The sequence below is a fragment of the Ictalurus furcatus genome, chromosome 10 (genome assembly GCF_023375685.1).
Source record: "Ictalurus furcatus strain D&B chromosome 10, Billie_1.0, whole genome shotgun sequence".
NCBI classification, from domain to species: domain Eukaryota; kingdom Metazoa; phylum Chordata; class Actinopteri; order Siluriformes; family Ictaluridae; genus Ictalurus; species Ictalurus furcatus.
In genome coordinates, this window is record NC_071264.1 from 7,308,096 (window position 1) to 7,330,578 (window position 22,483).

At 36.8% G+C, this 22,483-nt stretch overlaps 1 protein-coding gene across 1 annotated transcript in view; it reads right to left on the bottom strand.

The window, feature by feature from the left end:
- The window catches only part of cntnap5l (contactin associated protein family member 5 like), a 109,089-nt gene that overhangs the window by 74,452 nt on the left and 12,154 nt on the right, over positions 1 to 22,483 (bottom strand). Inside the window, exons 2-3 of the mRNA XM_053635076.1 lie at positions 6,718 to 6,828; positions 2,367 to 2,560 (exon numbers count right to left, since the gene is read on the bottom strand). Of these exons, the coding sequence (XP_053491051.1) occupies positions 2,367 to 2,560; positions 6,718 to 6,828 (305 nt within the window). The remainder of the gene's footprint in view (positions 1 to 2,366; positions 2,561 to 6,717; positions 6,829 to 22,483) is intronic.

Consider the following 22,483-nt stretch of genomic DNA (forward strand, 5'->3'; position numbering starts at 1 on the left):
TGGCAAGGGAGCTCCTGATGGAGTAGGAGGTGCGCTGAAGAGACAAGCAGATGACCTTGTCAGCAAAGTCCATGACACACCTGATGCAAGGTTTCTGTTTTCAGCACTCTTCGGAACACAAACCTCCATCAAGCTATTTTTTGTTGAGGAGGAGGATGTAGAGAAGGCAGTGCAGGCCATGCTGAGGCATGTATAAATTTAAACAATTATATATGAAAAAGTATATATATGTTTTGAGAAAGGGCGCACGGTGGCTTAGTGGTTAGTATGTTCACCTCACACCTCCAGGGTCGGGGGTTCAATTCCCACTGTGGCCCTGTGTGTGTGGAGTTTGCATGTTCTCCCCGTGCTGTGGGGGTTCCCTCCGGGTACTCCGGTTTCCTCCCCCAGTCCCCATTCCAAAGACATGCATGGTAGGCTGATTGGCATGTCCAAAGTGTCCGTAGTGTATGAATGGGTGTGTGAATATGTATGTGAGTGTGCCCTGCGATGGCTTGGCACCCTGTCCAGGGTGTACCCCGCCTTGTGCCCGATGCTTCCTGAGATAGGCTCCAGGTTCCCCCATGACCCTGAAGATGGATAAGCAGTATAGAAGATGGATGGATGGATGGATGGATGTTTTGAGAAACATCTGCCCAGTTCCCTCAACAATGCACCTACATCAGGTTGTGACACTGGCAAGAGGTAGCCTGATCTGCCGTGATGTCAGTTGCATGAGTGTAGCTATGAAGAGGCTTGAATGCCAATGCCCAGATTCCCAGTTCCATCAGTTTTCTGTGTGACCAAACTCCAATCCAACACAGTGCAGTTGAATGGACCAGTTCAGAGGTCATTGGAAAGTGGTGTGTGGTCAGATACGACGATAACCTTTATCCAGGGATTGTGATTGCAACGGATGACTCCTACGCCCAGGTCAAATGGATGCATAGTGCAGTTCTAAATAAATTTTTTTGGCCTAATCGAGATGATGTACTCTGGTACCTGTATGATGATGTAGTTTGTTTCATCCCTGCCCCACTGCGAGTCACTGCCCACCATATGGAGATTCAGAGAGACATATGGTTGGATCTTACTCAGTAAAATGAGTCTCTCATTTTGTACATACTCACACAGACAAACAGATGAACACATGGGTCTAATTACAATACCCTTAAAACATTAGATCTCTTAGAAAGGTAATGTGGTTCACTAATACAACTATGCCAAGTAAGTGCAAAACAATGTAATGCAATTTAAAAAGGTAAAACTTGTAAACAAATATGTGGAGTGTATGCTGAAGAATGTGTGTCCTGTCATCCTTGGTATTCTGGTCAGTCCTGTTACTATGATGTCAATCTTGTTGCTGTCATTAATTTCATAAAACTGTAAAAATGATTTGAAATGGCCTTCCAGGTTTTGCCATTGTAACTTTAACTATATTGTATTTTGGACTAATATCAAAATCCCTTCTTTTAAGATCTCTCTTGTAAATAATATATATATATATATATATATATATATATATATATATATATATATATATATATATATATTTATTTATTTATTTTTTTTTTTTCTAATTTACATTAGAAAAAATACCCTCCAAAATGAGGATGTTCTTGGTCATCTGAATGCAAATATAAGATTGAAAAAAATAAATAAATTTAAACAATCCCAGTGAAAACAGGGACTTAAATACTGATCATTTATGGGAAAACTATTACATAGTTCTAATTAAAACTACAGTATATAGTAATGCTTGTGTCTGTAACAGGGATGACAAAAATATCAAAACATGTGGTAGATAAATAGTCGTAAAATAAAAAATTACATAGCCTTTAAGCTGTCTTCATTTCATGGATATTTTAAAAAGAATTTTTTTTATTAAACTTATTTTATATTTACATTTTTCAAAGTTGAAAAGGTACCAATTTTGTAGAACAACATATATATATATATATATATATATATATATATATATATATATATATATATATATATATATAAAAAAGCACCCCAGAAAAAAATGAGGAATAAAAAGGGCAGGGCTCAAGCCACCTTTGATGTCTGTGTGCACATGCCTGATTAATACCATTAAGGTGTACTTGTGTCTGTATGAAAATAGTGTTCCATATAGACAAACTGTTAGTCATATGACTGCCAATTTCAATGAAATTCAATTAAATTACTTGGTAAACCTCTGTCTTATTGCCCTTGGTAGAAAAATATGCCTCTTTGTGCATTCATTCAGACATGAACACAGATTTCCAGTTGAATAAATAGAGCAGAAATCAACTATAAGTCATGATGCAGTTGCAGTGACTGAGTAGCAGAGCTGCTCTTTATAGCACTACACATGCAGAGCCTGCACATGGTTGCAGACTTACCCATGGCATGTTGTCTTGTCTGTAGGATCTCCATGTTTTGCCAGAGTCACTGTACTGCAGCTGGTAGCTGCTCACCCAGTCTGCGCTGCCCCATCGGCCCTGCGTGGCCACTACTGTCACCTCCAACCGATCTCTTAGGTCTAACTGCAGCCAGGGTCGACGGTCCTCACTGTCTGGAGACCAGCCACCAGAACCTACAGAGAGAACAACGAGAGAATCGAGCCAGGAGGAAGTTAAGAGCAGTGACATAAAATATACAATAGAAACTATGTTACGTTTTATGGCTTGTCCTCTCTGATATTCTGATGGCAATCTCTAATTCAGCTCTAGAGGACAATGTACAGACCTCAGAGCAGTGATATTACATTACAGTAGCTAAGCAAATCTGCTCGACCTGTAATAGACCTAAATGCTCCTCATTCTTCCACATTTGTTTGTATTTTTCTATATTCTACCTGAGTCCAAGGCTCAAGCTCATGCAGGGCATACTGCTAGTCTCATCTACTTTTCTTTCCCCGGTTATTGTAAGTGAATATAATGATAATGAAAAGAAGTAACTAGATTCCCTAGAGCGTAAAGAAATCTAATTCCTTGCCCAGGAACAAACAGCGGCTCCTTGTTCCACATGCTCAAATACAAAAACTGACATAAATCCACAATGAGGATGAGGATAAAGTCTGGTGTAGTTGTGGATGGTGATGAGGTGAGAACTGGGATTGATTCTTACTGTCATTAACCCTAATCTCAGACCCTGGTCCCATTCCTGTTCCTTCCATTGTCTCAGTCTCGGATCTAATCATAGTGTCAATCTCAGACTCTGTTTTGTAAACCGAGTGCAGTAACTGGTTCTGCTTATTAGTCTGTTGGCTTCTTTCCTAGTGTCAGTCATAACATTTGTTAAGGTCTTTGACATTTCTCAGAGTCAGGCCATGAATTTAGAGTCAGCGTCTGAACCATTCCCTGTGTTTCTCTCCTTTCTCTGGTCATAGATTCTGTTGCTTTCCTGAGTGTCAACCTTAGGTATGTAGACCTCAGGCCTTTCTCTGGGCTTTTTTTCTGTCATGCTTGCCTCTCTGAGAACCTCCTATTTGCTTTCCATTTTCTTTACTAGTTATGTAGCTGTTTTCTAATTTTGACAATGCAGTGAATTGAAACACTTCCTTACCAGCTAGTGACCATTTTTTGGTTGTGTTGCTAAAATTCAGAGGAAAGTCCTGTGCCCCAGGCTGGGTTGTTCTTGTTTCTGAAAATTAATTAAATTATTTAAACCATTATACTTATGCTCCTCTGTATGCCATTACATGGTTTGAATGTGCCTAGAGCTTTAATCAATGTATGTACGCCATGCTTGATGCACATACAAGTATCAGAGTAAAAGTTGTAAACCAGTTATGAGTAAAAATTTTGAACAGGTTATTTCCTGCTTGTTTAGAAGATCTTTTTCAGGAGTATAATGTGTTAGGAAAAAGTGATTTCCAGACTGTGCTGCTGTAGTTATGGATTGGCTTCAGGGGATTGTTGATTCCTTACTGCTGTATCCATTTAATCTTGTACTGCAGTGATTTCAGCATGAGTTTTGGCTGTGGGAATGAGTTATGATGATAGCTACTTCAAATAAAACAATTTGATTGTCATATTAACATTTCATTTACGTACAGGTGATAATGAACTATTACACTGATATTTGGAAAGCCAAATTACTTAGTTACTGTGAGTTGTAAAATTTTTTGTTGTTGTTGTTGTTTTTTTTTTTTTTTTTTTGCTTTAAACTTGGTACAATTTATATACAATCCTCATAAAGCTCAAGGCTGTGCAAATAGCAAAATGTAGGGGCTTACGAGGAAATACTGCAGGTTTATCATTTTTGCACCACCTGGATGTTGGCATCTTCCATTCTGTGTCCTGTATTATTTATTTATTTGTTTTTGCGTATGTGTTTATCTATTTAGATATATTTTTCATTTATTTAAACTTTATTCTTGCTTGGAGGAATAAAAACAGAGTCTGAAAAACCAAAAAATGCCAGTGTTTGGAGTCAGTGCACATCCACCAGAAGCAGATGTTGACTGGATGTGAGCATTCTGGCTCCATCACTCCTGACTCAAAGACATAGAGAAAGATACAGTAGCAAACACCTCATGGAGCAGCCTAACATTCAATCAATAAAACTTCACAGACTTATATTTTTATAGTAGTCAGCGTTACTTTACAAATAACAAAAACGAGTTATAAAGTAAAAGTACACAAGTCTATATATCTTTATATCATTATTATCACATTTTCCCCTCGCGCTAAGTGCTGGAGCATGCAGAGCACGCCGAAGTGCAAGCACATGCTTCTGGTTTTTCAGTGGCATTGACTTTATTTACTTTCAACGCATGCATCTGTTATGGTTTATGTCCTGTCTCCGGCCCTGTATTGTCATTTGTTTTTCCCCGTATGTGTCACCATTAGTCTCAGTTGTTTTGTGTTCACCCTTGATTACATTTGTCATTTAAACCCCTCGTGTCTCTTCGTACCTCGCGACGTCTTACATGAGTTTTCCATATACCAAGCATTTGTTCCTCGTTTCATGTGTTATAGTTTTGATCTTGTTCTCGCCCTTATTCTCAATTCCTGTTTAGCCTTGTTTATACCCATTTGCCAATCGCCTGACGTATTGACTGTTTTTGACCACGCTATTGTCTCACGTTTTGGAATTGTCTGCCTATCTCTACACTAATAAAGCTTTTATCTGCATTTGCATCCGTCCTAACCTCCATCATGTGAATTACGTGACAATTATAGAATATATTAAACTTTTAAAGCTGCTTGGGGCAGCAGTGGCCCTTCTAATGTTGCTGTTCTGTTTTGTTTTGTATTTCACCATATAACGCTTTCTGTTTTCAGTTTGTCCAATTTTCTTTTTTAAAATGAACACAGCAAAGTGAGCAGTTTCACTTACCACATAAAGGTTTTTCATTTAGAATACAGATTAGGAGATCTGACTAAATGGGGAAAAAGGGTTTTGCACAGAGTGAAAGTAACTTAAATGAGGGAATTATATTATTACATTAGCAGTCATACTGGATTTATTTTTTTTTTTTTCTTTGTGATCTTTTTCGCTTTGTGTTTGCTTTGTGGTCTTCATTTATGTCCACCCATGTCACATGGGTGGTACACACTTGGCTCATATAACAGATAACATATCACACAGACTGAATGAGGAGTATCTGCAAACCTGGAATGTTAACTGGGGAAGTTTTTCAATAAAAAAAATTATATAAACAAAACGCAAAGCAGTATATACAAAGTAGAAAGGGATGATGGATAAAGGATTAAAAAGGAAAATCCTGAGAAAATAAAAATAGACTATACAGGTCAAATATTAAAGTATTAGGTAATGGAAGTATCAAGTATTAGGCAATGGAAGCAGCTTGATATATTTTTTTAGATGGTTGGGTGAAAGTAGTAAAATATGTTAAATACTAGCTTAATAGTTTGAACCACTATTGAACTGGGTCTGTGCTACAGATATTAAAAATAACACTCAGAACTGCCGCAGTTTAACACCAGATTGAATAATATTCTTTGTTAATCAGGGCCTGTTATAAATCTGTTTTGGGGCAAATACATAAAACAGATCAGGACCAGTATGGCCGTTGTGTAAGAAGATACAAGGCAGGCTCTGCTATTCAGATCTGTAGCAGATGCAGAACAATATTTGTCCCTAATGCAGTGCAGTGTACATTTCTTGTCTGAGTAGGTAGCTAGATAATATGAAAGGTGATAAACAAATATAACTCTGCTAATAAACAATAAATTCCCTGTTATACACTATTGTTTGATGCTGTGGCCACTTTTGTTCTAGACGATACAGAATTTCAGGTCATGAGAGAAAGCTGACAAGAGCACATTAAGAAACATTTCAGCTTGTTGGTTTGTCAATACCTTAGAACAATAAGCCTAGAATTTCAGAACTACATGCTTATTAATAGATGAAATATCAATAACTGACTTTATTACAACTGAGACACAATTTTGCATTTTGAATCTGTCACCTAAATGCTCAAAGAATAGCATAAAAACAGTGTCATCGGTGTCAGAGGTCACCAGAGAGAGACACTGAGACAGTTTATACCTTTTGCAGACAGGGTTCAATTCACACTACCTACAGTATTTAAACAGCTTTGAGTAAAGATATTCTGGATAAGAACACATTTCTCACTAGTGCTCCCTTTCAGGCCTTATCACCTGCACTGATAAGCCATGAAAGAAGCCCTCAGTAAGATCAAACAACTCCAACAGGCCCTGTGTAATAGCTCTTGGGAACTGCAGCTAACTGATGAAATAAAATAATTTAAACATATACCATCTCTGGTGTAGAGTTTTGCAAAGTGTGGCGAGTGGCTGTCAGAAGATCTTGATGAACTCTGAAAGGAAGCTGAGGGGAGCAATGCCAGCAGTGGTTCTTCACAGTAATCTAAATATGAGAGACAGAGAGAGACAGATAGACAGATACATTAGTGTTTTTGAACAACTTAGACAGTAGTAAAATCAGCAAGCATTAAAATATGAAATTCAGCTGGAGAAAAATAAAGCTCCAACTGGAACTCTGAACTGAGCCATTCCCAGACATTTTACCAAATACAACAGGAGTCTGTCCAGTGGGAAATGCCCAAATGGAAATGAACTAACCAACTAACTAACTAACTAACTAATAATAATAATAATAATAATAATAATAGCAATAATAACAATGATGGTGATGATGATGATGATGATGATGATAAAAATACTAATACTACAACTACTACTACTACTACTACTACTACTACTACTACTACTAATAATAATAATAACTAGATACAGTGCATCCGGAAAGTATTCACAGTTTTCCACATTTTGTTATGTTACAGCCTTATTCCAAAATGGATTAAATTCATTATTTTCCTCAAAATTCTACAAAAAATACCCCATAATGACAACATGAAAGAAGTTTGTTTGAAATCTTTGCAAATTTATTAAAAATAAAAACCAAAATATCACATGTACATAAGTATTCACAGCCTTTGCTCAATACTTTGTTGAAGCACCTTTGGCACCAATTACAGCCTCAAGTCTTTTTGAGTATGATGCTACAAGCTTGGCACACCTATTTTTGGGCAGTTTCTCCCATTCTTCTTTGCAGGACCTCTCAAGCGCCGTTAGGTTGGATGGGGTGTGTCGGTGCACAGCCATTTTCAGATCTCTTCAGAATTGTTCAATCGGGTTCAAGTCTGGGCTCTGGCTGGGCCACGCAAGGACATTCACAGAGTTGTCCTGTAGCCACCCCTTTGTTATCTTGGCTGTGTGCTTAGGGTCGTTGTCCTGTTGGAAGATGAACCTTCGCCCTAGTCTGAGGTCCAGAGCGCTCTGGAGCAGGTTTTCATCAAGGATGTCTCTGTAAATTGCTGCATTCATCTTTCCCTCGATCATGACTAGTCTCCCAGTTCCTGCCGCTGAAAAACATCCCCACAGCATGATGCTGCCACTACCATTCTTCACTGTAGGGATGGTATTGGCCAGGTGATGAGTGGTGCCTGGTTTCCTCCAGAAATGACGCTTGCCATTCAGGCCAAAGAGTTCAATCTTTGTTTCATCAGACCAGAGAATTTTGTTTCATATGGTCTGAGAGTCCTCCAGGCAAGCTGTCATATGCCTTTTACTGAGGAGTGGCTTCTGTCTGACCACTCTACCATACAGGCCTGATGGTGGAGTGCTGCAGAGATGGTTGTTCTTCTGGAAGGTTCTCCTCTCTCCACAGAGACACGCTGGAGCTCTGTCAGAATGACCATCAGGTTTTTGGTCACCTCCCTGACTAAGGCCCTTCTCCCCTGATCGCTCAGTTTGGTCGGGCGGCCAGCTCTAGGAAGAATCCTGGTGGTTCCAAACTTCTTCCATTTATGGATGATGGGGGCCACTGTGCTCATTGGGACCTTCAATGCTGCAGAAATGTTTCTGTACCCTTCCCCAGATCTGTGCCTCGATACAATCCTGTCTCCTTGGACTACATGGCCTGGTTTGCGCTCTGACATGCATTGTTAACTGTGGGACCTTATATAGACAGGTGTGTGCCTTTCCAAATCATGTCCAATAAACTGAATTTACCACAGGTGGACTCCAGTCAAGTTGTAGAAACATATCTAGGATGATCAGTGGAAACAGGATGCACCTGAGCTCAATTTTGAGTGTCATGGCAAAGGCTGTCAATACTTATGTACATGTGCTTTTTTTGTTTTTTTTATTTTTAATAAATTTGCAACGATTTCAAAGAAACTTCTTTCACGTTGTCATTATGGGGTATTGTTTGTAGAATTTTGAGGAAAATAATGAATTTAATCCATTTTGGAATAAGGCTGTAACATAACAAAATGTGAAAAAAGTGAAGCATTGTGAAAACTTTCCGAACGCACTGTAGGTAAAGTTTGTCATGACAAACTTTGATGTTGGCTTGAGAAAGCAAGTCTGCTAGGGTGTTTCTAGGTGGTTGCTAGAGTGTTCTATGTGGTTGCTCAGCAGTTGCTAGAGTCTTCTGGGTGGTTGTTAGGCAGTTGTTAGGGTGTTCTGGGTGGTTGCTAGGGTGTTGCTAGGCAGTTGCTAGGGTTTTCTGGGTGGTTGCTAGTGTGTTGCTAAGCAGTTGCTAGGGTGTTCTGGGTGGTTGCTAGGCAGTTGCTAGTGTGTTCTGGATGGTTGCTAGGGTGTTGCTAGGTGGTTGCTAGGTATTCTGAGTGGTTGCTAGGGGGTTGCTAGGGTGTTCTGAGTGGTTGCTAGGGTGTTGCTAGACAGCGTCCCAATACTTTTGGAGCTAGGCAGCGTCCCAATACTTTTTGGAGCTCGGCTGCTTTCCAATACTTTTGGAGCCGGGCCGTGTCCCAATATTTTTAGGCTTCAGGCCGTGTGCACTCAGATGTGTGTGAGTTTTGACAATTGGAGCCAGGTTCTGAACATACCCTCAATGTAAGTGAATGGGAGTTTTTGGGAATTTTCATAGTCTGCAATGGGAATAACGGGAGTCCGACCAGTTTGGAAAAATACCTGACCAGTGTGATCAGCCTGAAGATGTGTGCTGAGTTTGGTGGAAGTACCTTGAAAGCTCATGGAGTTATACCAGTCAGAAAGTTTTAATGCAAGTCAATGGGAATTTTGGCCACTTTGAGCTTCTATACTAGAAAATTCTGGAATTCCAATCACTTCGAGAAGATACAGCAACTCGAGTCAGAACAGGCTAGGAGATACAACTGATAATTTTGGGTATCAATAATAATAATTATTTATTTACTCATTTATCTTGACCTCTATGTCATTAACTTATAGTAACTTATAGCTTATAGCTGTTTAATTACCAACAATTAGACACCTTATTCATATTTTTTTTTATAGAAATAAATAAACTAAAAAAGCACAATACTCAAAGTCTCATTCTGACTATAGTCTTGTATTCGTATTCATATTTCATAATGCCCATTTCATATTCCTAAGAAATACATTTATTCAGAGGTAAAAGATCAAGATACAGAAAAGGGGGAAAGCAATTCTTTGGATTATGATAAATGTGCATTGAATTATCCTCTCACACGTTCCCTGCACTTTTGTATAATAAGGACGACAGCACTGCTGACCTTTCTGAAGGCAATCAATGGCTGTGACAAAAATCAGCGTTTAGTCTAAGGATAAAATACTGAGAAAGAAAAATAGAGATGAAATGACAGAATTACTGATAATAGCTTCCTGACATTTTCTGCACATTTATTTAATTATTTACTTATTTGTGAGAGTCATGCTCTTGGTGTGTTGAATTCAGTAACACAGTACTTTCATGCTTTTAATACTTCCTTTTTGTAATTTAGATGATGCATCATGAGAAGCAATAAAGCTGCCGGCAATCTATGAAATTATTAATGATACAGCTGGACTGTACTTCCCTATTAAAGTAAATGTATTTGGTTGTCCATATCATTTTTTTTTTTTATCATTTAATGGGATAAAAAACACGCAAGAATATTTCTAATGATCTAGCTACTACATGTTTGGCTGTACAATGGGTAAACGTCAAAGTCTGTATTACTAAGAATGTGCACCATTCAATTAAGACTGTACGATTCTGTGGAATGAAGAGATTAAGATGATTCAACTGCTGTAAATAGTAAATAGTCAAATTGTGTGAGGTGAGGGGCGAAACATAAATTCATTGGCTAGCTCATGGAGCGCCAAGCTCAGTGCCATGTTTTGGTTATCCAGAAGCCTTACTGTCTAGGCTAATAAGTAAACGTGGTAGCAAACATAATGTAATAAAGTATTGCGAGCCAGTTCTGTATAATAGCTAGTTAACTGAATTAATAGAGACTATGGAAACAAATCACTTTATGATCATTATTCTCTTTCTGATGTAACGCTTCATGTGTGTGACCTCTACAAAAAGTCAGTAAGCTGTTGGCCAAAGTTTCAGCTATGCAATGGACTATTCTGTCCTTGCATCACACATAAAAGGTGTTGTCTGGCTAGAAGGGTTGACAGCTCTGCGCTGGAGTTTTTATTTTTGCTCGGGTTTCATCATACGTCCTGCTGCTGTTATCCATGCATGCTAATTAATCAGCATAGTTTACACCATTCTACCATCCGCCAGATCAGATGATGTGTGTCAGCTGATGTGCGTAGTGTAGCAGCTTGGTAGGATAAGGAGGTTTGTGCTATAATTCCAGCTTTGAGTTGTCATGCACCACCATGGAACATGTGAAATTTAAAAATAGAGACATACCAAATGAAAACTTTGTTCCGTGAAAGTGAATACAAGGTATTATTATTTCTTGGTTGTCTAATAGGCAATTATAAATAAAACAGTAATACTCAGTACTCTGCTGGTCTCAGGTGCCCGGGCTAGTGATTTATCCACCCCGATTAAGCAGACACTGTATCTCACAAGGGAGCCCTAATCATTTCACTACTAATACATTATTCATATGGGTACAACTTAAGTTGTATAGATACTCTGGAAAAATACAAACCATCATACACATCTATACAATCAACCTATTGACTAATTTAAAACAATATATCAAAGGTTTACGGTTATTGATGTTTAGTAGTTAATCCATGCACACTCATCTATCTATCTATCTATTTATCCATCAATCCAGTCCCCTCTGAAAGTATTGGAACAGTAAGTCCAATTATATTGTTTTTGCCATATATCAGATTTTCAACTTTCATTTACTGATATTTACATCTAGATGTGTTAAACAACTTAAAACATGGTGAATACCTTTGGTGGTAGACCACCCAATTTGTAGGTGCTTGCTGTTCCAGTACTTTTGGAGGGGGGTGTATATGTTACATAAAGATAGAAGGCTAGGTGTGATTGAAATGGGTAAACATACAGTTGATGTACAGTGATTACAATTGAGCAATATACTTTTGGAGAAACTTGCACATTGTTTTCAGAGAACGAACACAACAATCCTGAATTAGAAGAGAATAGCATTTATATATACTGACCAGAAAGGAAACATCTTGAAGCTACAGAGAGAGAGTTAACAATGGCTCAGTTTGACTTCAGGCTCTCCATCATTCTTTCAGATTGCTGCAATGCACATCTGACCAATAATATAATTAGAAGTTCTGCACTACCAAATTCCTGTAATATATTCAGACAGACATGGAGAATGCCTGTTGTGCTGATTGTTCTTTGTGAAATGTGCTATGTGTAATATTCTACATGCTGGCATAAGGAAAGTGATGTCCTTGTGCAAGCAATGTTACATTGCTTTCTCTCAGCATTTCATTTTAGCATTCAGGGTTGAACTTCTCTAATGAACATTGTTTGTGCAGACTGTTCACATTAAAACCTGGAACTAAAAAAAAATGCTCATAATGCAAGAAAAACACCAGAATGAACAGCAGGTTGGGGAGTCATTAGCTGTGTCCAGGGAGCAATCTAATGTTCTCTCTTGTTTCTGTTATTTCAGAATAAGCACTTTATACCAATTTCTATGGTACGTATGTGAAAATATAACCCTATTTAGGCTGGCTTTACCTGATAAACGTTTAACAACAAGCAGTGAAAATCCCTTGTCCATACTCTCTCTCTCTCTCTCTCTCTCTCTCTCTCTCTCTCTCTCTCTATCATCCACTCATTCAGACTCATGCACAGGTGAGCAATAGTGTCAGTCAGCATTGTTTTCCATTCTAACAAATAACCATATCTTTGGATTTTATCCACTGTTTGTGGTTTGGAAGTCATGCCCAAAGTCAAGCCCCAGGGTCAAATGCGACCGAGGACAGATGTGAAATGGCCCATGGCTTTTCTTTAAGAATGTATGACAGGTGGCACCTGCCAGCCAACACAATGCAATTTTTCCTTTGTTAACACAGCCAAATCATCAAGATTAAAACAAAGAAAGGCTTAAAATATTTCACTTTATGTGTAATGAATCTAGAATATATGAAAGTTCCACTTTTTGAATTACAATATGGAAGAAAATAAACTTTTCCACAATATTCTAATTTTTTGAGATGCACCTGTATATATGTGTATATACACACACAGTCTATAGTATTTTCGCTAACTGTGTTAACACCGTCTGTTGTGTTAACAAAGGAAAAATCGCAGTGCGTTAGCCGGCAGGTGCCACCTATCATACATTCTGCATGTCAGCATGGGCACTCTGACCAGTCTGCAGCTAAGCAACCCTATACACAGCAAGCTGCGATGCACTGTGTGTTCTGACACCTTTCTATCATAGCCAGCATTAACTTTTTCAGCAGTTTGTGCTACAGTAGCTCTTCTGTGGGATTGGACCTGACGGGCTAGCCTTCGCTCCCCACATGCATCAAGACCTGTGTACCAATAAAATGTTCATTTGATTTAAGAAAGATATTTAGTCGTGGCTACAGACAAAAAAAACACAAAGTTAACACCGAGAATGAGCAATTTCAAACGAACCAGAAACCGCACTGAAAGCCTTTTCGTGAATTCTTGAAAGAGTCATTAACTAAAGTGGATTTGCAACCAAGTATTAAAAATGACAGTTTAATATATGATTGTTAGTTCATCCAATTATGTTTGGAGACCACATTCCAAAAGTGCTGTAATTCCTACATCATTCACCCGATGTTGATGTGAATACCTTAACTGAAGTTGAAAGTCTTCACTTTGAGATATTCATATTTATAATTCATATTCATTAGTTAATTTAACCCAGTTTATAACTGTGCATATGACCGACCTAGAGTATTTTGATCAGGTCTAATCTGGCACCCTTTGGAAAACGTTTAGACACCCCTGATTTAAATCAACCTTTATTAGTGTATGGGATTATTATGGAAAATATTGGATTATTCAAGCAAGATGTTAACATCAAGACCATTTTAAAAAATGTTATTTTATCATTGTTTGCACAAAAGAAAATGGTTAAACATAAAACCTCAGCTCTCTAATCACTGATCATAAGTATTGTCACTTCTAGAAATCTTTGGTACAAGATATTTCAGTCAACAAAACTAATTTCCCAGTGGATTTTCTGGCCTTGAGAGATGCAGTAGATAATACAAAAACCAAGGCCAGGTTTAATTATCAGAAGCACAGATACGAGACAAATTTCCTCAAAATACTGTATACTCTAAGGATCATGCAAACAGTGTTAGGCACACAAGAGAACACTGTTTACACTAACAAACAATTATTTGTTGAGTGGGTGTGAGTCTCATACTCTAAGCTCTAAAACATGAGCACCCATGTAGACCGCTAAGGAAAATTCTAATAATATCCATACAGTAGCTTGTCCTTCCTGTTGAGGTGTGTTATCACTGTATTATCATGTATTTATTTTATTATTGCAAGTTAGCATGCTTTAGTTTATGAGATTAGTATCTGTAGTACAGTAGGTAAAGACTATCTGCAATTCTGACTACTAGTACTTAGTTTTTATTTATTTGGGTTACACACACACACAAAAGAGGTCAGGAGTTAATACTGAAATGACTCACAATGAACTATGACTTAAGTACTGCTTGGACATTTACATGGGTGATATACATGATACTGGCCATACATAGCATTTAAATAGTATCTTTTAAATAGACAATACAATGATAGTGTCTGTGAGTATAAAAATACTTTGTGATTACTAGAAGACTGAACACTTCATTCTGTGAAAAAAGTAGCTTTTTTCCCCCCATTTGTTGCACATTTATATGATCTGATGTATGTGATGGTAGTATTTTATAAGTGTTTAACCAGTTAATATGTGGATGGATCACAGAATGATGGCAAACTAACATGATGTCATAACTGACTCTTCATACTATCTATCTATCTGCATTTTAGACTAAAAGGCATACATCTTAGCAAGTAAAACTAATATTCTATATTATAAAAGATTACAATAACCTAAATATAAGATTATTAAACCTGTTTCTGGACATCTGTTACTCATTTCAAGCTTGAAATAGTCTTGTTCTATTGGCAGATGATTTTTCAAATTTTAAGCATTTTTAAGCAAAATTATCTGCAAATAGCATAATTTAAAGTGAGTAAAAGCATCTAAAACAAGCTGAATAGTGTTATATTTGATTTATAATAATCTCAAAATAAGAAAATTTAGATACATTTGCCCATATTCGAGATATAAAGATGTAATTTTTGCAGTGCATATACTTGTTTTTTGGTCAAATCAAGTGCTACTTGACAAAATAGGCAACATTGGAGCACAATAGGGAATTTTAATCATTTTTAAAACAGTGGGCACAAGCTCTTTCCAATCATCACCTATCCAGTTTTTTGTGCCTATTGTAGCCTCAGATTCCTGATCAGAACCTGATGTGTTTTCTGCTGTTGTAGCCCATCTGTTTCAAGGTTCGATGTGTTATGCATTCTGATATGCTTTTCTGTTCATCATAGTTGTAAAGAGTCGTTATTTAAGTTACTGTAGCCTTCCTGTTAGATTGAACCGGTCTGACCATTGTCCTATGTCCTCTCTCATCAACAAGGTGTTTCTGCATGCAGAACTCCTACTAAGTGGATGTTATTTTTACTTTTTTCACATCATTTTTTTAAACTCTAGAGACTATTGCGCTCAAAAATCCCAGAAGATCAACAGGAAAATACTCAAACCAGCCCGTCTGGAACCAACAACCATGACATGGTCAAAGTCAACGAGATCAAATTTTTCCCCAATCTGATGTTTGAACATTAATGAAATTATTGCACTGATTGCATTGCACTATCACATGATTGGTTGACTGGATGATCTCCCAATCTCAGAGTTAATAAAAACATGCAAACTCACTTAATCACATTCAATTATTACAAGACAATTGACACAGTTGTCCCCCATCAAATAATGGAATTATTATATTTCTCTAAAGTTAAGCAAACTGTGGTGTGTAGAGAGCCACCAGGATTTTAAGTGTTTGGAAGATTGTTATTAAGTAGAGACTGTTCTAAAGGTGAATCGGAGTCTCAGAATGTTTAGATGGGGTTGCTGATGAAGGGCCCTTTGATACTGACCTGCCCACACCATCATTATTCTAAAGGTCAGCTATTATTGCCCCACTCCTTTACATAAACAATGCCCTATCAAACAGAACACAGAGTACAAGGGCTTCCACCATTAACAATCGAGAGAACAAAAAATGGGGAAGGAACAGACACGAGATGAAGCTAGAAATGGGTATAGATGATAGGAGGGTGTAAATAATTAGAGAAAAAATATGAAGAAAGTGTTTTGAAGGAGAAATGTCATACAAAGTGTAAGAAAGTTGGTTAGGTGGCAAAGATAAGACAGCAAGACAAGATGTGTGCAATCGCAACAGCATGCACTTCACACAATCTACTCTAATCAATGTACACGGTGGTTGTTTTAGCCAGACAGCTCTGAGCCATTTATAGCTCTCACGATCATTCACTCAATTGACAGGTTGTCAGGATAACTGTGATTAGTAAGATTAATGGCAGATTAAGGTGTGATTATTGAGTTTCCACCAATCAGCTTGTCAATCAATAATGCTATTTTGCATGCAGGAGCTTTTTGGTAGTAGGATAACCAAAAGCCTGTTAGAAATTAAACAGGTCCATTTACTTGTAGTGGTTGTGTAAGTCAAATGTACATTTGGAGAAGCAAGGCTATGGGGTGTGTATTTTGATCCGTTTGTTCAAGTTGTATTACTCCAAATACCAAAGGTGTATATACTAGGTGTATGAAATTGATTTATAATACCTTCATCTATGTTTAAATAAAGTGGTTGTATTAGAATTTGTGCAATAAACAGTACTACATTTTAAAAACAGTCATTATAAACTCACTTATAAAAGAATCAGTGGCATATCTGTATAACGAGGAAATAAATGTTAATTGAAATTCAGCCTAACCTCAAGCTTTCTACCTACATTTCTGTTTAGTAAATGTGCTGAATTAACTCACGGGTGGTAAACACATTGGTGAGAGAAAATGCTGTGTTTCTTTTTTTAAGGATATTTTGTTTGGGGTTCATTTTACTTGTACTCATTAGACTCTCAGCCATGACCTTAATTTCCCCTCATTAATAAAACCCAGGAGTATTTTGTTTGTCCTCCATTCTGCTTTAATCTGTGCAAAATTCCTGCCTGCCTCTTTTGATCTTCATCTGTGAGCCTTGGCTCAAGCCTCATCAGTGTAGGACCCTTGCCCCCTCCCCACCTTCTTTCCTCTTCATTTTTCCATTTATCACTCCTCTCTTCTACTTCCCTAATGTAATATAGCCAATAAGTGTCTGTTTGTTGTTGGAGGAAGGATTTAAGTTGTGGTATTTTTATTTTATTATGACAAATTAGAGTTGAGGTAAATGCATTACTATTTAAGGTTGAGGGCACAATTGGTATTTATAGCTACATTTCAGAGAGTCTAACTATATTTCCTCATTTTTATATATCTTCAGAAATATTCTACATAAGAGAAAAGGGAAGAAGGGACCTGAATTACAAATATGGGAAATTGAGGAAGATGGCTTGAGGGACATTGGAGCCTGCACAGTAATGTTATTTTGCTGGTTTCTTTTGATGTGATAATGACTATGAGCTCAGCAGTGGTCTGGGCTATGGCTAGTATGTCATACTTGTAGCATGGACAAAGTTCACAAAGCAAATAATACCTACTAGTCATCAGAATTTAAAGTAATGTGTGGACATATAGCAATGGTTGTAATTGCCTGGTAAATATGTCTGTTATATAGACAGATAAATTATTGGGAGGAAGGCATATGTAGGGACATATTTAACTTATTAAAAAAAAAGACCCTTGCTGTCTGTTTTTGTTTCATGTTGTACTAACGTATAACTTCTTTATAACAGAGTTTAGCTCTATGGGATTATTAGGGTGCTTCCACACCTATTACTCCAGTTGCTGACTCCGAATGAGAATGAAATTTGATACTTATACTTTTGGTTCATTTGTTATTTGATTTGATTAATTTTCTCACTGCATGTAATTATAAAACCAAAAATCTATTAAATGTAGTCTGGGGGTTTGTGGGGCTAAAAACATATTCATAAGCCTTTGTCCTTTGTCATTGGTCAAAAATACAGTGACCGAAAAAAGTAAACAAAGCTTTACCAAGTGTGCATAGAAATCCAAAAAAATCACCAGAGCATCTACAACACTTTCTAATTATTAAACACGGCATATGTGAAAGCACCCTTAAACCCTGACTTATTGAACTAGCATGAGTATATGTTTTGTAAGTCACTCTGCTACATGCAATAAATGCTGTAAATGAAGTCATCATTACTGCTTTTATGAATCAGTTTGTGCCTTGTTCCCACTTCCCCAAATGCACACAGCATGTGTTAGACAGGGCAACATGCTGTTGCATGGGACATGAAAGATAAAGTGCAATGAGAATGATTAATGATTTCAATAGGGGCTGAAAATTCACTCGCAAAAGCTAAAATGAATCATATTGATTCACAAGGGTCTCATCACCAGGGGAAAGAAACCTGGTGAGAAACTTGCTAATGTGAAAGTACCAAATCCTTGTTGCTTGTCTTCACTGTGGATTTATAAGTCAACTGCACAGAATTCTTTTAGAGAAAGCAGCCACTGAGTCAAGTACAGGTGAGAAACTGTGATATTTGACACTAACCTGATTTCATGAAGAGCTGAAATCTGAAAAGGAGCTGACATTTCTTTGTGCAAAATACCCGTGGTACCTGTGTCTACTAAAAGAACAGGTAGATAACAATTTGTAACCTGATGCATACACTGGTCTGTCGATGAAGTCATTATACAATGCCAAGTTTGTGCAAGTGCCATTTCCTTGAATTTACAGAGATACACTTTAACCTCGTACTATCTACACAACTTGATTACAATGGATTTCATTGCTAATTCTGTATCTCAAGATGAAATTTCATATCTCATTGTTTGAGCATCAATGGCAATGCTTGGCTGGCCTTGATTAAAGCAATGAACCGTGGCTTTTTGGATTAGCGTATGATCACTACTCTTCTCACTGCAGCAGTTTTAGAAATGCAGAATGTACTGCCATTCAAACTGGGGGATGTGCACAAGGCTCTGCACATCAAGTACCAATCAATAAGACAATAAAAACTATAGGGCAAAGTTTACATATAATACATCTGAGTGTGTATTTGAGAAAATAAATGCAGGATATATTACCTGAATAAAATTTGTGAATGACTTCCAGAGTCAAGCAACTATGGAGCAACTATTGTCCATCTCTGCTCACAGTATTCTTGCTTAATATATATATATATATATATATATATATATATATATATATATATATATATATATATATATATATCAGATATATATTAGAGATGCACCAATACAAAATTTCTCAGCCGATACCGATAACCAATTATTCAGAGTGATATCGACCGATACCGATAACCAATACTGATAGTTCTGTCTTTTATGCCTTCTAATAAATGAATAATGATTAATTCCACAATTCTGAAAGAAATGCAAATAAAAACTTTATTCTCTCCATTTCAGCAAGTTGAAATTCACAGTAACTGGTCTCATAAACAGAAAATACATTATTCTAATTAACATAAACACATTTCTTAATTTATTGAATGTTATTAATTCATATTAACATTGACTGAATTGTAAAAAACCTCCTGTTAGTCTCACATTCACTCTCCACAAACAAAAGCATTTCTATAACTTTTTTTGTATATTAACATTAACTGGATATGAAATATAGTACTCTACAAATTTATTTTTCTGTGCAATATATAGTTTTTTGTCAACTCATCTTCATGTAAATCATTCAACAGTGTACTGGTGCTTTAATTCAGCACGAGCAGCTCGAGCAGTGTGGCAAAAAAATAAAAAATTGACACCGAAACTCCCGCTTCACTGCTGCTCACTTCCAGTATAAAATTTTTTAGCAGTGTAGAGCTTACAGAGATTACAAATTGCAGTTTTGTCATCATTCCACACAAGAGACATCATCTTTACACACAGCACGAATTCGATGTGTTTTCCCACATGTTTCCCACACGGCCGATGGCCGATAGCATGAAAAATGGCCTTTATCGGATGACAGTTGGTATCGATATATCGTATACATCGGTGCATCTCTAATATATATATATATATATATATATATATATATATATATATATATATATATATAATCACAGGTTTATCCAAAAGAAAATCTTTGTTAAATATAGGTGTGCAACAATTATTGGCACCCCTTGGATTATATTATTCCCATTCCCAAGCATATTCCCATTGATATTTTAATTTTTTTTAGTACACCTGGGTGACTAGGAACAGGAAATTGTTCAACCATGACTTCCTTTTTCACAGGAATATAAATATGAGGTAAGGCATAGGCCAAATTCCCTTAGTGATTCTCAACAATGGGTAAGACCAAGAAATATAGCTGTGATGTGCGGCAAAAGGTTGTTGACTTTCACAAAATGGGAAGTGGCTATAAGAAAATAGCACAAGCGCTGAAAATGCCCATTTCCACCATCAGGGCAACAATTAAGAAGTTCCAGTCAACTGGAAATGTTATGAATCAACCTGCAATTGGACGCGTGTAACACAGCAAGTATCACAGCTGGAGAATTGCAGAGATTAGTTGCATCTTGGGGTCAGAAAGTCTCCAAATCTACAATCCAAAGTCACCTACATCACCACAAGTTGTTTTCTGCCTGAGGACCTGGTCATTTTGTTAGGATACATGGCATCATGGCCTCTATCAGCTATCAACAGATATTAAATGAAAACCTGACTGTCTCTGCCAGAAAGCTTAAAATGGCCGATGGTTGGATCTTCCAGTAGACAATGATCCAAAACATACATCAAAATCAACATAAAAATGGTTTACTGACCACAAAATCAAGGTCCTGCCAAAATCATAGCCATCCCAGTCCCCTGACTTGAAACCCATATAATGCCTGTCGGGTGAACTGAAGAGGAGAGTCCTCAAAATTTGAAGGATCTGGAGAGATTCTGTATGGAGGAATGGTCTCAGATCCCTTGCCATGTATTCTCCAACCTCATCAGACATTATAGGAGAAGACTGAGAGCTGTTATCTTCGCAAAGGGAGGTAGCACAAAGTATTGACTAAAAGCGTGCCAATAATTGTTGCACACATATATTTAACAAGGATTTTTTTTGATAAACCTGTGTTTTGTTTGCAATTGTTTGATATCGATGAGAGCAGAGTATTTTTCTGAATTTTTTTTAACAAAAGTTGAAAAGGTTAAACAATAAAGACAAATTTTCACAGCCTTCTTTGCTCATATTTACCAAGGGTTCCAAGATTAGTGGAGGGTGTGTGTGTGTGTGTGTGTGTGTATATATATATGTATATATATATCATACTAATTGTGCCAATCATCAACCCCTCTTGCATGGAGAAAGTTTTGAAACATTTCTTCGCTTTTCCCTTCGTATTAGCTGCTAAATTAAGTGAAGAAAGAATGTTTCCATTTGGTCTGTTGAAAAGTGGTGGAAGTATGGTGAGGATTTGATGCCATTTTGAGAACTAATGAGCAGGCTATTACAGAACCAGTGCAGTGCTGGATCAGTAGCTTATTAGACTAAAACGTTTTGCATGTTTAACTTAATGAAAGTCAAATTTGGGATATTTTTATCTAGAGTTGCAGAATTCCATGCAAATAGATTAGTTCTGCACTTGCTATTTGATTTACTAAACCTGAATATCAAACTGTGTGCAATGCCAATTGTGTGCACAAATTAATACATCCTGATAGCATGTATTAAATTTGCAGAAGCCTGTTCTGCAAATAGAACATAGGGTGAAGACAAAATTATATAGGGTGAAGACAAAATTATACTTATAATATATAATTTTATTAAGAAAGTTTCTCAAAATTATGTCTTATTACCTCTGTAAAGTTGTTTTTTTTTAATATTCAATGCACACATGTGCCTCCATACAAATAGCTTTTAAACAGTGACTTTTAAAAAGGTTATTATTCAGTCCATACAGGATTTCACTTTGCGTGTTTGCTTGATTTTGTGTTCATTTCTGTGACTGCAAAATCTTGGAGGGGCTGATTAATATAATGCACACTCATCTCTAAACTCTATTTGAATAGTCTTTCAACCTGTTTCTCTCTACCTTTTGCTGATGTTATACTTGAGTTTTAGTTACTCTTTTGAGAGTTTCTTTTAGATCCGAATTCACAGTAGCTATTCAGAACACGCACAAAAAAATTATTTACACATTTTTCCCCCTCTTACTTTGATGCCATAATTAAATAATTATACCACAATCAATTGTACTCGATTTTCTGGAGTTTCAATATAAATGTGTTCTAGTGTTTCAGTTCGGACAAAAATGGATGTCTAGAGCAAGGTCATATTTGTATGGCTTGTCTCTGAATTTGATAAACATATTAAGAAGAACTACATTAATTATTTCTACACAATAATTCTAAGTTCTAAATTCTTTCACAATGGCCTTATCTCATTAGTAACGTGGCTGAAATCAACAGAATTATATTACAATTCTAAACTCACAAAGCTGTTAAAACATGTTTTCACAACACAAAAGCTAAATGTTAAGTAAAATTGAGTTTATATCAAGTAGAAAATAATATAAAGAA